Here is a 19,208-nt window from a genome sequence, read left to right as displayed (position 1 = left end):
TACAAATTTAGTCAAAGGGTTCTTGGGGTTACTGCAGAATGGAAGAAGGTTCCACACATAGCTAACTAGTAAATCTTTCTTCATTAGGCCTCCCATTCAATGCCATTTCACTTGACACAAACACAATCTTCTCTCCCACAAACAATTAATGTCCCTCTATTCCCAAGCGCATAAACACTGCCCTCACAAGGCCGGGATATATCTAAGAGTGTCTGCCTTGCAGACAATTGAAGGGGAGGAAATGTAGCTGAATTCTCCAGACTGTTAAAACATTGCTAGGGACTTCCTCCTCTTAGCAACATACAACCACATGGCATCTCCTGGGCTCCCATTACTCATCTTAAAGGTACAATTTACCATTTGCAGATGAAATAAAAACCCAGCATTTGTGCTTTAAAATAGTTTTAAAATGTGAGTTCAGGATAGAAACAACCACTGTAAAAATTTGAATCGGTAAAATCGATGTCAAGTATTGTTAAATATACAAAATGTGAATAATAGTTAAATGTTTCCAGGCTAAACCGTCTACAGGTACAGTTTGAGAAAAATACAGATATCTCCTTATATCTTATGCTTTATCACAAAAATTTTATATGACTGGATGTTTTGTGGTACAAAAGACCTACACATATATGCATTAAATGTCATATCTTGAAATTTTCCTAAAATCACAGTTCCCAAAGGTAAACAGGACCTTTAAAGACCTCTATTACAGCTTTCAAGGCTGCTGTTGTTGGTTCCTACTTAATCTCGCTCTGTTATTTCTGCAATTTCCCGAGCACAGCAGGACAGTTACATCATTTAATGTATTTTTAAAAGATGTGTTTTGCAATATTATGAAGCTCTCAACTTTTTTGAAAGGGGTTCTAATTGTAGTGCTCCTATAATGAACATGCTATGCACGCCCTCTTCTTAAACAATCAGAAAAACAAAAAACAAAATGGAATCCCTTTGGCCTCAACAATACACTTTTCACAACCAATTGATTATGGCACTAGATATGAATGGGAGTGTTAATTCAGAGTTAGGGGTTGACTGTGGGATCTATGGAAAGAGATGAAGAGTTACAAGGCTTATAGGGTTAAAGGGATCGTACAGTTTTGGTTGAGACCTAATTTCAAGTTTCTAACTTTTTTGGTGAGATAATGAGAAACCTCTTATGAAATATGAAAGAGCATGTAATTCTACGAGGAATTCAACGTTTATTTGATAAAAATTGGTTTTAAAATGGCTGAGATATCCAAAAAAGAGGGATTCTTATAAAGTGTGGGACCCACACTTTATTACGATCGCTTTGTTTTACTTTGTTTTTGGATGTTTCAGTCATTCCAAACCCGATTTTCATCAAATAAACTTTGAATTCCTTTTGAAATGGTATGCTCTGTACTTTATCATAAGTGTTTTCTTGGTATCTCGCAAAAAGTTAAAAGCCCAATTTTCATCTCCACCAATACTGTACTGTCCCTTTAACATTTGGTCTCAGATTGAGCAGGTATCATCATCAACGCTTGGATCAGGAGAGAAAAGGAAATCGCTGTTGTGACCTCCTTGTTAGCATGGCTCTGACGGACAAATCCCAGAGTTCCTTGCTGCCGATTGAAACGCTCAAACGTATCCGGAGACAAGCTCGAAAAGAGTCGCCGTGACCCATTAATTGACTAATTCGTGAGCAGGAAGGGCCCTACTCAGCGAACAATGTGAGCATTCGTGTACAAATCATCTTCAGTGCGTCATCCAGTGGGGCTCATTTCCTCACAAGGCAATGTCTGTCTCCGTTTCTAATCTACCTGGCTCTTTATAACATGAGGTGCTGCTGATTGCTTCCATTGTTGCTGGAAAAGTGGTGGGGATAAGCATCAGGAAATTGCTGTTTTCATCATTTTACTTCCTGATGAATGTTTTTGTGATAACATCAGTCATGCACTGCTAAAATGAACACATTGTGTTTTTTCGGTTTTTTTTTTTTTTTTTTTTTTTAGTGTAATTGACATGTTGTAATTCTAAATTATACAGTCGTAGTTATTCTTCTTATCATCAGTAATTTCTTGCCCGAAAATTTTTTTATACAGGGCGTGAAAGTGACATCATATCATATCAATATAAAACAATTGTTAAACTACTCCAATGGTGTGTGTGGTAATGCAGTTCACATTTTGGCAGTTAACTAGGATTATGTTTGGACTATAATTACCAAAGTATGATCTCATATTGATTTCCATAAAGAAAAAGTTCATGCAGAGGGTCATGTGGCTTTTTTATTCTTAGTTGTTTTGGGTGTTTTTTTTTTGGGTGAATGACATTTTTTGGGAGGCTTTATTTTTAGAATTCTGTAGGTAACACTGAAGGGGAAAAGCATACATCAGTAGTTATTTTCTTACCGTGAATGAAAGCAAACAGTGGAACACTAATAAATCATATTTGTCAATGTAAAATGCTTTTTAAGTTGACCTTGCAATGAACCAAGTATTCAAACTACACAACTTAAAAAAAAATGAGACTGAGTTTTCATATTATTTGGTTCCCCAGAAAACAGTCCCAATTTGTTGGTGAATCTGACAAATCACTTTTTATAGAAATAACTTCCCTGTGGTAGCTTTCATTTTTTTTTTTTTTTTTTTTTTGGGGGGGGGGACTCAAATTCTTGTCATTTCCTTTAAGTAGTGTATGGTCAAAACAGAAGTTGCAAATGCTCAAAATGGCTACACTCACTTTACAGATTCGTCCTGTTTTGTTTTGTTTTTGTTTTTGTTTGTTTGTTTGTTTGTTTTTGGTGACATCATGTAGACATGAGCACTTTCTGGAGATGTGTTTCACTTCAGATTAAATGAGGGTCGTTGTCAATGTCTGTAAATGCAGCTATAATTCTTTACAGGAAAACTATGTTCAGGTCTTATAACTGAGTGTTGTTTTCTACTGAAAATGATGTTGACTGTCTCACAAGTTTTAAGTCACCACATCAAATTAGGGTCAGAATGCATAAAATGTAAATTATCTGATGCCAGCATGCTATCTTGTGTCTTGTGGACCTGTGCAGATGTACTGACTGTGCAATTCTCTGATTTCGTACTATTTTTGCATGAGTGATGAACCTATGACATTGTTACGCCTGAGATGGTTGGTGCACTTGGCAATAAGGTTATTTCTGTTTTTTGTTCGTTAGCTGTTTTTTTTTGTATGTTTATGGGGAAAACCTGAAACCAAATTGCATTTAGGCAAGCTGCGACCAAGTGCGCCGGAACATGAAGGTTAAGGTGGAAAAAAAAACACACCCTGTGTACAGATAACAATGGGTTTTTTATAATTAGGAATAGAATGTAATCCACACCTTGGTATAGGCTTTGGGTCACGCATTTGACGATCAAGGAATTTTGACTGCAAATATTGGGTGCACTATTTGGATTCATTAACCATTGCTAGGTGTAGGACAAGAAAGGACATGTTTTCCAGTTCCTAGGGAAAATCTCTTACTACTATTATATTGTTATTTTGCATAACACATGAAGACATTATGAATTCTTAGACTGGCTAACCATATTGGAATGTAGTAGTCCCACCTATATCAATGCATGTCAGGGTTAAACTGGCATGTAATGGGTTAACACAATCTACAAGGTATTAGCCAAGTTAACCCTCTCGGGCAAATCAGCCTATTTTCTTATTTAGCTTTGCAATGCAGACGAGGCTGAAAGAGTTAATACCCTTACCTTGGTATTCTGACAAGGTATGTCATGAGTCTGACGAAATCCTCGTCTCGCACCATGGAGAATTTCTGGCATTCTGGCATGTTGATGATAGGGTAGCCTTCTTGTGTCTTTCCTCCTGAAACATAGAATTAAAAACACACACAATTTAACCAGGAAGGTCCCACTTGAAGAGAAAATTCTTTATTGTTTGTTTTCTAAGAAATACTCTCGAACATTAAAGGTAGACTGTTTTAAAGATCTGTGCGTAGATCCCTGAATCATTCATTCTGCCATGATGATTTAGTATCAAGTTGTTTCATACAATGCTAGGTGTGTTTTGGTCGGGGGGGGGGGGGGGGTTGGAAGACAGAAAGGTTGGAGTGAAATTCCAAAGTGTCAGATTCTCTTGTGGTCATAGAATTTCTTTCTAATATTAATAATGTCAATTATAGAAACTTACTAATTTTTTTTGGGTACGTGCCCAATGGACACTGGATAACGAATGATCGCAATAGCTCTATTGAGCCTTCAGCTCAGGTGAGCTAAAAGTGAGAGGAAGGATTAAATGTGATAATTTCTGTTACTTAAATCTAAATGAAAGTGAACCAAGGCAGTGTTTTTTGTCTTTTTTCCCTGTCGATCATTCAGAGCTGCATGGAATGACAGCTAATCAGTAACAGGGTTTACAACATCTTTCACAAGCCTTTCCCACACATTGACAAGGGTTTGATCTACCAGATGTTTACTGTCACAAAAACTGTCGACTACTTGACTGCTTTGATATCGAAAGTGACGAGACTACTTGACTACTCATCAAAACTTTCAGAGCTACTTGACTACGAATATAAACTTTGAACCTCTTCCTATTTAATTTAAAGGGGATGGCTAGTAACTGATCAGTGGGAATCAGTGGGAATGCTGAGGGATGATTGTTCCAATCCTTGTGGGATTCATTTAAGAGTACATTATATTATCTACTGTTGTGTGAAAAAATTATTTGCTTCAGAACGGTCTCATATTCAAGTAATGTGCACATTAATGCCCTGTCACTGACCAGGCATGCTAACCTGGAAACATGAAACTGCACATTACTTGAATATGAGACCATTCTGAAGCAAATAATTTTCCACACAACAATAGATATATAATGTACTCTTAAATGAATCCCACAAGGATTGGAACAATCATCCCCAGCATTCCCACTGATTCCCACTGATCAGTTACTAGCCTTCCCCTTTAAATAAAATCTACATTTTTCAACAATGAAAGGGCATGTTCACTGTTTTATAATCTTTGCCTTTGCCTTAAATGGTCTTAATTTTGTGTCACATTCTGAGGGAAAGAAGAAAATAAGAGATAAATGTGAACTAGTTCTTACACTGAACATTTACAGGTAACTTTCAAAATGTAAGATACTCTCATTGGCAATGAGCAATTTGTTTTCTTTCTTTTTTTTGACTTGTGACAACTGATGGCAGATATTTTCTTGTTCAAGAACCAAGTTCATACATAACCACAGAAATGCGGAACCACAAGTCAAATTTCTTTGAGGATCTGAGGTAGATGTGAAGGTTTTATCTGATAATAGTAAAAGTTGAAATAAGAATTCAGAATTTAAAAAAAAACCCAGACTGAAATATTTTTAAGCATGTACATCATAGGACCTATCAACCACTTCTTTCAATAAATATTTGCCAATTTGGGTCAAAAGTGAATTTGTAAAGATGCCATAGAGCAGTGGCAACAATGATAAACAAGACCTTATTATAATTATGGCAATGACTAATGACTTCCTCTTTTGAACTCAACATCACACCATTCTTAGGACTGTTGACATGCTTAATTTGGTTTGACAATCCTAGCTTTGATTCTGATTCTCTGATTGCAAGTATACATCCATGCAGTTGCTTGTGACAATGGACTGATAATAACTATTGATGAAGCAGATATTAAATTGTTTAAGTCTTAAGCCTGAATACAAGACTATCAATGGCATACACAGGGCACCCCACAGCTGTTACCAAAACCATTAGCCACAGACAAGCAGGGCTGTAAAAGAGAGACACACACACTCAGACACCACCTGCAAATTGGATTTTGTAGCATGTTTGAACCATCATAATGCAATTAGAGCATTTCCCCCCTCCTTTTTTATGCCTCTACCACTATTACAAGGTGGTTGTACTCTGAATTATGGATTATCACCAGTTTAGCTGCACATAGTGACATAATGGCAAGAGAAATAAATGTGGTAGTGTTAGTTGCTAAAGGAAGGACAGATCTACATGTACATATAGCAACTTCACTGGGACCCAGGGGTCACAGGAATAATCATGTGTATTAGCAACTGACATGGTGCGCATAACACCTTTCCTTTCATTCTAAGCACTTTGAAAAAAGGAGTGGCTACCAATGAGATTTCACATATAAAAATTCATGCTTATATTGTAGTTTCGCTTGTCATATTTACTTTCAGTATAGGTGTCTAATGTGACACAAACAGTACTAGATAGCAGCAAAAATATTGACTCTGATCCCGACATGAAAGTGACGTGCATGCATAATTATATTTCTCCATTTAGTACTGTATACCAAGACCGCAAACTTAACCACTCATGAAACTGTCATGAAGTCCCGATTTGAAAAAAAAAAAAAAAATGAAAATAATATATATATATATATATATATATATATCGTCGCTGGGGCGACAAGACCTCGTATCTACAAAATGTCAAATGTTCAGGAGAGCCAAAAAACATGGCGGCCAAAGCACTGTGGCGAATGGGATAGTCGTTCCTTTGACATGCCGTTGTGGCTTCATTTTTGGAGTAAGACAGTTGAGATTTGGACAGGACATCACTTAACCCATTATTTGACCATTAATCCAAAATAGTCATTTTTACCAAAATTGCAGATACAAGGTCTTGTCACCCCAGCGACGATATAGACTCGCTAAATATATGGTCTGTACAGTAATGATTACACTTCGTTTTTTGCTTGGAAGTGATCTTCTTTACATGTTACTTTGTTGCTGTTGTTTTTTCTTTCAAGTTAATTAGTCTTGATATCAATGCTGGAATTACTACCAAAGGTTGGTTGGCATATATGCTATTCGCAATTACACCGTAATGTTTTGGTCTACAGGACAAAGGAATATTTCATGCAGTATATATTGGATTCACGGCTTTGAAGGACGTTAAAATACATGTATACACAATAATCAAGGGTAGAATCAATACACCAACAAAAAATCTTTTGGCTATGGCAGAAAAGTAAATGCTACACCAAAAATGGAGTTGTAAATTTCAGAAATGAAATGATATGTATCTCCTTAGTGCTAATACCTTAGATTTGCCATCAATCTTAATGGAACCAGAAGATGATACAGTTAACTATACAAAGATGCTTTGACAAAAGAAAGCTGATACAGCAGAACAGTAATGCCTCTTGTGCTATCTTCTATTTTGTTTTTAAGGTTTGTTTGGGTTTTTTTCAGTGGTAAAATTCTCTAGCTCTTTGGAGTGGGTAATAGCACTCACACAGTGTTCTTAACCTGACTGGTACCAATTCTCATTCAAAGAACAGTTCAGTAAAAAACAAACAAACAAACAAACAAACAAACAAACAAACAAACAAACTTATAATTGGAAAATCATTTTTTTAGATGCCCTGGTTGGTTCTTACCTGTGATGAATGCCACTTGGTGGTTGAGTTGGTCCACGACATCGGTTATCAATATCTCATCAGACATATCCATGTCAAAATCTGTAAGATACAAAGAGATGAGACAATGTGTCATCTGAAGCATTTTATCAATAATGGACAAAATCATGATTAGAGGAACTGATTTGATAAGAATAAATCGCACTAACTCCAACAGGTTTAATGAGAAAGGTACATTCTCATAGGTCTGCTGAGGGTTCCATGGCACAGGCCTTACAATGATGATAATATAATAATAATAAAGTACATTCATAACCATGATATTGAATGTCATGGTTTTGATGAGTCTACAGGTTTGCTGCCAAATAACACTTTGCATTTTAGCTTACCTTCTGCAAAAAGGCAGTCCCATATTTCGTAGAAAATCATTGTAATTGTTCGCAGGTTTCAGAGAGGAATCAAAGGGAATGGGTGAAAGGACACAAATGTTGTTGACTGGCGAGTGTTGTCAGGGTGTAAAGGGTCAGAAACCCTGTGTGAGGTCAACACAGTAATGATTATTTGCTGAATGAAATATTAATCTCTATCTAAACAGATCTAATTCCACAGCTTTGGGAGGATTTGGGCTGATTTTGACAGTCAACCCAGGAAGCAATAAAGGAGTAGTATCTGTGTTAGTTACTTGGCTGGGATCATGTTACATTTTGGCAGCACAGAGGGAAGTGGCCAGGCCAGGCAGGACAGTATAGGATATTTTGTTTTGGTTCACTCGCTTTCCCTTACACATTCTGATGTGAATGTGGGTTCGGTGTTCTATTTTCTTTCTGTTTTTACACAGTTTTTCTGCAGCTGTTGAGAAAAAAACAACAACAAATAACCACATGCAACAAACACAATATATTACAGAATTCTGTTTCTATCTTTCTCTCATACAAACACACTACATATGTTTGTATATATTTATGTATTCATATATTCATATATCTCTATATATTTATATATTTGCATCTATAGATATGCATATATGCATACAGTTTTGAGCATAATTCTATAACTGTGTACGATACACCATGAATGTGCTGCTTCTTATGATTGGCATTGCTTCCAGCAATCAATACACTTGTACAGGAAGGCTAATAGTAGATCTGATAGAACCGATTATAGTAAATGAATGAAATAATGACAAAAAATATGGTATAAATCATCTGAAAATGACAAGTTATCAGTGTCAGTAAATTCTCTGTTATTATCACAATCATTTCAAGAACTATTTCTGTCAATGTAATAATTTCCTATCTCTATCTACAATCTGTATGCATCTATAATCCTTTGCATCATAATCAGTAGTACATGTAGTTGAAGTAGTAGCAGTAGTAGCACTGCTCTTTTCTGTACTTCTTTCCTTATCATAAATCTTGTAACTCTTACTTTACATTTGTAATTCATGATTACACATACATAGAATGCTCTTAATAGCAATTCAACGACATTAAACTTGAAAAATTCTCACAACAAATCATACAGTCTGAAACATAAATTTTAATGCAAAGTAGAGTTCTTCATAAGCAAATCTACTGCCTCAGAGAAACAACAAACTGTTATGTACCAGAATGAGGGCAGGCTAAACGAATGGGACTGAATCCAATCCTTCCCTATCACTATCCACCGTTTTGTCACCAGCAGTAAACATGACCTTTTTCCCAAGGCCAGCTGTCTCCGACCGGCCCGAATGAAATCAATATCGTAAGAGTTGTATTGATTCTACTGGCCTGGATTGGGGTATATATTCATGTCTATTTTGCTCTTTTCCAAGGCAGCCCTGGACTTGAACATATAAAGTTATAAATTAGGTAAACCACATTCAGTACTGAAGGAGCATACTGAAGTTACATGCAGACCAAAATGAAAGCAAAAGATAAAAATGATTACTAACACAACAGGATGTGAAGGTTATGATCTCTTATTTCTCTCTAAACATCACTGTCATCTTACTTATGTAGGTTACCAATGGCATTTTTAGATGGCAGTCAACAGAGGGTTTATCTGGACTGCACTGCTGCCCCTCTGGTATCGAACTGATACAAAGATTACAAAGTTATCATACAAATTGATTTTGAGTTCTGAAACAACTCCCGAAAGTTCTACTACTATAACTATGCTGTTATTCATCAAAAGAAGACACATATCCATACACTCTATGGAACATTTTCTATAGCTTTTCACATCCACTGCACACCAGAAGATATTCGGGATGTTGGTGAGGCTGCATTGATGTGCATTCTTAGGCAACCCACAACAAAATAAGCATTTTGCTTTCACTGGCATTTCTGTCTACATATAGCCTGCCATATAGACATTTGTAACAACAGACATGATAAGCTTAGTAACGCATGATTGAAAAACAGTTATACATGTCAGATGGATGCATTGTAAAGATAACAGATGAAATAATACACAAATACATTTCTGTCATCCTTTATGAATGAATATCTCTATGACATGGTTTGTGAATGCCACTCAACTCTGATACAATAGTCTCATTGATTATTTTTCTGATGTAATTCTCCCCTTTCCTAAAGATCCACATCAAAGAATGAAAGAAACAATCATGAACTTCGGATCAATAACTGTAACTCTGCAGCTGTCCTTGTACTGACAGACTTCAAACTGATTGCAGATCTTCATGATAATACTACACATGGGACTATGGACTAACTTTGCTCTCAAACTGACGAATACTTCCCTCTGATATTCATTCTACTGTACACAATGAATGGTATGTGTTGAGAGCCATACCCGAAGATAATCTGCACAATAAAAACATGATTTCAGTTCATTTATGAGTCTGTCTAAAATGCATCCATGCATGGTAGACTGCACATCTCTGCATCCAATATCATCTGTTGTAACGTCTTTCGGACCGATGCACAATAAGGCCAGGTACAGCCTTCTCACATTGCATGCCATGTGTGCCGAGTTTATTGCACGACTGCAAATCAGAGACCTGTAGGTCTAGTACAGTACTATAATGTTGAGAATGGGGCATGGTAAGAGGGTAACTTTACCCATTTGAATCTGTAGCAATGATTTTACTTTGTGGCCTAGTATACCATAGTCTGTGAAACCATGTAATATTAATGAACTTTTATTACATAATCACCTAATGACTTAAAGCCTTTACTAGTCTGTGTCACATACTTGAATATCCTATCACATAGAGAGAGAGAGAGAGAGAGAGAGAGGGCAATCTTGGGAAGGAGATGATATTGAATGCACTTGGTAATATGATTATCAAATTACTGGAGACTACAAATGGTCTGAATGATCAAGACTAGGCAGTAAATTCAAATTCAATTAAAAAGTTGAATTCTGTTTAATTGCTTTCTCGTATTCCACATAGTATTGCCAATTCTCATAACTCTGTGTGGCCATTGCCATGGCAATGCAAAATAATGCTGGCACCATTGAGCATACAGAAGCAAAAAAAAAAAAAATGAAATAATGGTAGTACTAACGAAATACCAAACTGAAAGAGCAGCAGACTTTAACCACCTTTAAAAGGAACAGCATCGAGACAGATGTGAACGAGGCTGATTTTAGCTTTCCCATCCCTGGATTGGTGGTTATATAGACTCAAACTCAAGAATAGAAGCATCCTTTAATCTTTTCTCCACGGATGATTCCTTATCAGTCTCGCTCATCATGCCTTCCACTCTTATCCCTCATACATTTATCTCCAAAAATCATCATTACCACTCATGTATGTTATGTGTTGGTTGATTAGACCGAGTTAATATCTTCAGCTATGACGAAAAGAGATAACCAAGCTCATTACTATGAAAAAATGCACATATCATGGTATGTCATATGTATCATTCTGGGGAAAAAAGATATTCATAAATGCCACATGATTTTTTTAATTTTTTTTTTTGTATAGCAATGAACACAAAATGTATCAGAAAAGAAATACAGTAAAGAGACACTGTGTGCCATAAGTAACAGATATATATGACAAAATCCATACACCATTAAGAAATGATGACTATCAAACATGTCATCAAGAAATGAAACATAATGATAGCTGCTACTGATCATACTAATATATCACTGGCGTAATATTCCTCACATGATATTGTTAGACTTTGCTAGTATGTTCCCACAATATCTATTGTAAAGCTACAACCGCATTAGATTCCATTCATTCAATTCTTGACTCGGGGGAAAAATGTACCTGTATACATTTACTGAAGCAACATCACTGAGACATTCGATATGGTTAGTAAAGTTATTAAATTAGACTTAATTCAATAACATTTAATTCAATGAAGAAGGCAAGCCTGTCACAGATCAGAGCAAATTGATTGAATGAACCAGGAAGGTGGAAGAGCACTTCTCCTAGAAACGCGTGTTCTACCACTCCAAGTGAGATGATGAATACAGGGAGGAGACTGTGAGCATCACACACACACGAGATGGGTTGCCAGGCAACGCTCTTGGAGTACATGGTAGTTTATAATATTGGAGCCAGAGTTTCCTGACAGTAAAATTGCATGCCATGCGTGACTCATTTCAGAGTAAAGCATTCCCCCCCCCCATTCTTTCTATTCATCTCTTTCTCCATCTTTTTACCTACTTAAAATCCATACACATAGATAGAAAGATCATAGACAGATAGATACAGCTCGAGAGAGGGGGGGGGGGGGGTATACATGTTTATCATATCAATATGTACACATAGGTACTTATATACAAATTTGTATGTATGCATAATGACAAAATGTGAAAAGGTGAGATGAATTTAAGATATTCTTCTCCAAAGATAAAATGCTATTAAATAGCATGAGATAAACTTGCTGATTTTGAGTCATGCAGCAACATATGACACAGCATATAGAGGGTATAAATGCTCATTTGTTCATCTTCCCTGTTTACAAAGATAATGAAGTAGTATCAAAATTATTACATGAAATTAATGTTAAAAAATGTACAAGACATTAACATTTACAAATATACAAAATAATATCCTTTGCTGAAGTTGAACACAATAAAACCAGTTTTGTTCCCTAACAATCTCAGATCCAAATAATTGTCCTTTATCATGTCAACATGCCTTTGTAGATTGGTACTTTTATCGCTTTCAAGCCATTTTCTTCCTACATTCTCCTTTTTTTATGATAAGACAATCTTATTCCAAAGCATGATTCAAGAAACAATACTTTGTTCTCAAGTGCTAATATCACACTGACAATTCTAATTTTTATCTTTCTGAATTTTGTAATAACATAATGCCTTGAATAATGAATTCAATGATTATCTACCAGCTATATATCACAATCATTTGTCATATCAAAAGGGACAATATTCTGAATATGTTGAAACAGGAGAAAAAACAACACAAGACACAAAGACACAAAAATGCATTTATATACAGAAGTGACAGTATGAATGAAGTTAGAGAGACAATTAAATCATATAACAAAATGACAATACAATATGTGTGTGTTTGTATGTGTATATATATATATATACAATATATGATATATCCATTACTGATTATCAAAACAAAAACTATGTTGGTGTAGTGTGACATTGATGTATACTGTGTGTATGACAGGTAATCTGGCATGATGACAGACAAAATTGATATGATCATACACAGCTCTGATAATACCCAAATAGCAACCGCTTTGATGCTATATATACTGGGAGGGAAGAGCTAAGTGTTCAATGGGGGGAGAGTCATCAATTATTTATAAACACTTAGCAAGGTAATACTGGGTTCCCCTGGGGCATAGACAATTGATGTGCTTCCTCCCCTTGACACTTTGCTGTCATTATAATTTGACAAACTTCCAGCGAGCAACTTATCTTTTTTCATATGATTTTTTTTTTTTAATTTTCCCCCCTTTTCATACGTTCATGTGACATGAAATGATTCACAGCACAGCTGTGTATGTTGGCAGCCATGATTCAGCACATAAAATGGCTGTATGTATGTCAAGCAGTGAGAGTCTACTGGCAATAAAGGACTACGCCCACCCTCCGTTCTATGCGCACGGCCGCACGTTAAGCCCAGGTTACATTCACTTGCAGCATCTGCTCTGACTCATTTCATTCACTACGAGGAAAAAAATAAATCATCAGTCTTTTCCCGCCCCCCCCCCCCATGCTAAATCAAAATTTCTTTAACCTCATGAATGCATATAATTGCCCAAATAATTTCAATAAAAGGAGATTGTTCATACTAAAAACAGGCTCTGCTCTACTGGAGCAGAATTTAGATGAACCGATTATTTGCTCTGTGGTCCCTTTGGTCCTTTACCTTCGCTCCTGAAGGATGAAACTGATTTGGAAAACTCAACCACCTGTTCACGTGCTGTGTCAATATTATGTGTATTCTGAGTCGCATTGAGAATACACACAAAGCTAATCTATCATTGATAGATTATGTGATTCGCTGACGACTATACTAATAAAATACTGACTTCTCTTGGAATTGCTGAATATTTCTCTGTGGTTGACATTCAATGCTGATTTTTTCTTTCATGTTTGTTATGATAACCCAACCTGTTCCACCACCTCCTATACTGCACAAAATGTCTGTGTGATTATATAGCAGAGGCTCAGAGACAGTTTCTAAGCTTGTGTACATACATGTAGATCTAAAACATTAAATTGCACACAGCACATGAGCAAAACATGAGTGTAGCTGCACGATTGATGTGTATACTCAAGCATGTACACAAATTGATGCAGAGGTATTGAATTCTTTTATACACAAGAGCAAACCACATTATGTTCACTGTGTAAGTCTTCCAACATTTACACAATTGAAATATGACGAAAATCTAACTGTAGTATCCTATGTTACACCTAACAGTAAAATGACACTGTGAATAAAGTAGTATGATTAAGTGTAACTGAAACACATTTCCCAAATATTCTAGAAAATCTATCACGACAGTAGTTTCAATTATGTAGGTATCAGTTCTAATGGAGCAATATAAATGTACTATGGTGGTGCAAAAAGTGAATATTCTGTAGGAAACTGGTTATGCATCATAAATTTAATATTTTTTGAATTCCTTGCTGACTCATCTACGGGAGATCAGACGGCCGAACAGTAGTGCATGAGGATCAGTCTGCACTCTCAAACTTGCTTCTAGAATTTATTATGCATGCTCAGTCAGATGATTTAAGCGCTGGATGAAGGGGCCTGCATCGCATTGAAAACCTGGATTAGGGAGTTTGGGTTCATGGCCCGGCATTGACTGCAGCCTAGGAAGGTACCTACTACCTCCTTGATGCACCCCTGTAGCAGCCTCAATCTTAAGCTGTCACCCACAATGTATGGGTAATTGCATCTCTCCTAACTATGACCCCCCCCCCCCTTAAACTCCATCATCCATCCGTGCTGGTGAAAAAAAAAAAAAAAAACCTACAACCACAAAACAAAAAGTCATTTGAGGTTGAAAGGATACAGATGCAGTGTTGGGTGTGTGAGCCTCACAAATGCTACATTAGCCTGCATTATTAATACTTTCAAACTAATTTGGACAAGACCAAGAAGATGAGGTATCAGCTAAGATGCCAAACGAGGCTTTTCATCACAACACTCTTCTCAATTCTTTATTGTTAATTTTATGAGGGTTAGAAGATACTATGGATACTTAAGAAATAAAGTTTAAAGGGACTGTATAGTACTGGTTGAGGTGGGGATTCATGTTTTGAACATTCCTAAGTGAGATAATGAGAAACCTCTTATGAAATATGAAAGAGCATGTAATTTTAAGAAGGATTCAATGTTTATTTGAAGAAAATTGGTTTTCAAATGGCTGAGATATTCAAAAAAGTGATAATAATAAAAGGCGACAGGCCACGCCTTTTATTAGGATCTCTTTGTTTCACCTTGTTTTTGGATATCTCAGCCATTTCAAAACCAATTTTCATCATATAAACTTTTGATACCCCTTAGAATTGCATGCTCTTTGACATCTCATAGAATGGTTTCTGAATATCTTGCAAAAAGTTAAAAGCTAAATCCTCACCTCGACCAGAACTGTACACACCCTTTAATAATATACTCAAGAGTAAATCTACTGAGGCTTTTTTTTTTTATTTCAGTTATCTTGATGGCACTAAAAAAGTCACGTTCTAGACCTGTGCTCATGTCATAACACACCTGAGCCCCATTATTACTCCACTAAGACAGCTCTGTGTATTGAAGGATGAGACGTGGCCAGAAATAACTCCTGTATGGTTAACATGACCTTCATTCATTTTTTTTTTTCTTCTCACTGTCACATGTTTCAACATGAACACACACGTCTTCTCTCTATGGGAATGTATCAAGCATGACGGTAGCTAAAAAAAAAAAAAAAAAAAAAAAAAAAAAAAAAAATCTGGGTACAAGCTATCATACATGTCATTGGTCTTGGTCACACAAACAAATCATACCAATTGTTTCATCTGTTTTTTACCATCTGACAGAAGGACTCGTGTTTGATTCCACAGCAAGGAATGATTAGTAAGATTAGGAGACTCCACCCCCGAGCATCTCTCAAACGGGGTATTCTCCCGCCTCAACCTTCCAGCAAACTGGTGGCTCTGTTTGTGCAAAATGTGCACAATATTTTGTGTGCGTCGAACACATCATGAGTTCAAAGCTTGACATCCCTTGAAGCCAGAGTATAGCTCTAGGTTTATAAATGCTCTCTGGTGCTATCTTAGCCTTATTTTGGAATATACAGGACAAAACTAAAAAAATACTGTAAAACAGCAGCATGAAATTTTCGCGAATTGGAGCCAACAGCCTTTTCCACGGCATGAGATTCTTGCCAGTTGCCTCTAACATTCAGTGCATATACAAGTAGTGTAAACAAGAACTTTCGCATGCATTTTAATTATGCAAATCTTGGCTCTCACAACATTCACAAAATTAAAATGCACGCAAACATTCGTTTTACAGTACATCTCAAGTGGCTAAAAGCTACATTTTAAGCGGAAGAAAATACATCTAGCAGGAGGTACACAGCTGGAGCAGGAGAAATTCAAACTCAAACAGAAGGATGGGAGATTTGGGCCTCAAAGTGATAAGAGAGATGGAGTCTCTGAATGATAACAAACTATACATACACTAAATATATCACATTGAGATGGTCTAATGGCACCTTGCACACATTTCAGACAACATGCATTGTGATTTAGGGCTAAGCCAACATCCCATAAAGGGGTAGAAATCTGGATACAGGCACCATCACTCACACATCAAAATCTACTACAGATGGTACTCTTCTACTCTTCTCATATTTCATTGTCGGGATATTTTCATAAGACAGAACAGATCATATCTTATGTCACTGGATGTATGTTCAAATCAAGCACAAACTTGACATGTTGCTTGAAGGTCTTCCTTCTGATGACTTTATAAAATAAAGAATGATAACTAAAGCTAAATTCATATCATAGTACCCAGACAGCCATTTAGAAATTGAATCATGTTGATGCCCATCAAAAATTTAAAAATTTCATTAACCCTCCTATATCTTATACCTCACAGGAGTTGTTGAGAGTGCATTTCAGATACTGTAAAGTAAGATATTTTTGCTGCATGAAATTCTTGTGAATTGGAGCCAACAGCCTTTTTCGCATGGATGAAATTTTCGTGAATTGTCGCTGGCATGGAATGCATATAGTGCAGAAAAGAACTTTTACTTACGTTTTAATTTCATGTATCGTGGCTCTTGCAAAATTTGCAAAATTAAAATGCACGCAAACATTCCTAGTTTCACAGTAATAAAGTATAATATGATTATAATAATGATACAACCACAAAAAAAAAAAATGCATATCACGTCATGATCGTAATTGAGATAAATTATATCCCACAAGGCAGAGTATTCCTCTCCGAAATGACATGGAGCATTTACAAGACCTGAAGTAACATCCTTATTTTGTGAAATAACAAAACTGCTTTTATTGGATCTCTTTCAACCTTAAACACAAGAATATTGGAAGAAACATCTATATGAATGCATCAGCAAAATCTTCTCATTAATCTAATTTTCATGAGATGTTTTCAAATTCATTTACAGAGCACCACTTTGTGTTATAACATGATTTACATCATAAGTTGGAAAATGTGCTTGCTTTATGAATGCATTTTCTGCCCATAACAGAAAATCTTACTGTTGTTAGATTTTCTTCAAACAAAATGCATGACATGATACCCTGACCATAAATAGGATTTCATGGCATGATCAGCAACAACCACATTGTGAGGTAAAATGGAGGCAACTGATGCCATTACTTACATCTACTCAACTGAGATGAATCTAGCTCCATGAAGAAAGCAGCCATGGACTGCATCGTCTCCCAAACCCGGTAGAAAGACATCTTGCCTCCACCTCTTCCTCCACTGCTTGCAAACCACTTTCACTGACTCTGCACCCCTAGGTGGAATCTCAATCACTGTAGACCGGAAGGCGGAGGTGTTACATCCACTTAAAATCCACTCAGCCACAGGGTATCAGCAAAATACAACAACCTCCTCAGAATCTCTCATAGACTACTACCGGATTTGTCTCATCATTCAAACCGTTTCGAATTCATGATGAAGAAATAGACAGGATGGAAAGCAGAGTTCTTGTATCTATGAGATGACAGATGCTCCTCCAAGATTGTCAGCTGGAATTCTTTTACAGCTGGCTAAGCATGCTGACAGGGTTCCAGATTAATATCAGAGTACTGGAAGTCGGGCAATACTACAGATGGCCTGGTAGAGATACTGGTATGCTGGTGAAAAAAAAAAAATGATTGCTCTGCTCGAGCTCACGATATGGAGTGTGATGGAATTAATTAAGTGTGATCTCTGAATAAACCACTTCACTTTGTACCACTTTGCACAAAGAGAAGAGGTTTATCCACATGTAGATGAGATGAATGACTACACGTATATGACTGACTCTTGCTTGAATGACATGTCAGACAGCAGAAGGAATGTTCATTAGTGACTTCTGTGGCCGGCATTCTCCTTTCCTTGATGAAGAAATGTACAGAACACACTCACGAAGTTGTGGCATGAATGTGTCATAATAATCACACCTGTGGTAAACAAATGAGCTAGTACTGATGTCCTTTCCTGCACGGAAGCAGATATTATTTCCATTAAAATGAGCGTGTGTGAGAGAGAGAGATGTTCTGTTCCAAGTTTTGTGCCAAAAACACATTCTCTTCTTCTGTTCTGATGATCTCCCAACTCATAGAAGGCAATTCTCAGAGAGTTTTGTGCATTCTGTCATCACGAACGAGTGTCCACGTCACTCAAGCTAGCACGTACCGATGTCTGCCAATGGTGATACTTCGATGTGCACTTTGTCACGCAATTCAGTCCAACAACTGCAATCATCTTGTAAAGGAAAAAAAAATCTCCTCAAACATGTGACAAATGTCCTGTAAGATTCCTGGAATTTATAATCTCTGCCGAGACTGCGACAACATGAGACAAGTACAAGGAATCTCCTGGCTATGGGAGATGGCAAAATTCACGAAGGTCAGCCACAGGGCAAGGAAGGGTCAAAGAGGGGGTGTTTTTGTCTTCTTTGTCCTGCCGTTGGACGTCACAAAGTCGTGGATCAGCACAATCGAAGGCAGAAGCTGAGTTGCCAAGCTCCCTGTGCACCAAGTCCAAAGAGTCCCTTGGCCGTAGAGTCATCTCTCACTAATCCTCAGGAGTCAACACCCAAGATTATTTCCACTTCTGTTGTCCGGGAGGCTAAGATCCCTATCAAACAGGACACGCATTGAATCATTGGGATAAAGCACACAGAATGTCCTCTCAAACATGACTTGTCTATTTTAATA

The 19,208-nt window shown here is 36.8% G+C and overlaps 1 protein-coding gene across 1 annotated transcript in view; it reads right to left on the bottom strand.

The window, feature by feature from the left end:
* The window catches only part of LOC140244762 (guanine nucleotide exchange factor DBS-like), a 151,025-nt gene that overhangs the window by 104,055 nt on the left and 27,762 nt on the right, over nt 1-19,208 (bottom strand). The window contains exons 2-3 of the mRNA XM_072324381.1: nt 7,368-7,448; nt 3,705-3,819 (exon numbers count right to left, since the gene is read on the bottom strand). Coding sequence (XP_072180482.1) covers nt 3,705-3,819; nt 7,368-7,448 — 196 coding nt within the window. The remainder of the gene's footprint in view (nt 1-3,704; nt 3,820-7,367; nt 7,449-19,208) is intronic.

Source organism: Diadema setosum, chromosome 21 (genome assembly GCF_964275005.1).
Source record: "Diadema setosum chromosome 21, eeDiaSeto1, whole genome shotgun sequence".
NCBI classification, from domain to species: Eukaryota; Metazoa; Echinodermata; class Echinoidea; order Diadematoida; family Diadematidae; genus Diadema; species Diadema setosum.
Note: the sequence above shows the minus strand (reverse complement) of the source record. Positions and strands in the feature narration are given on the sequence as shown.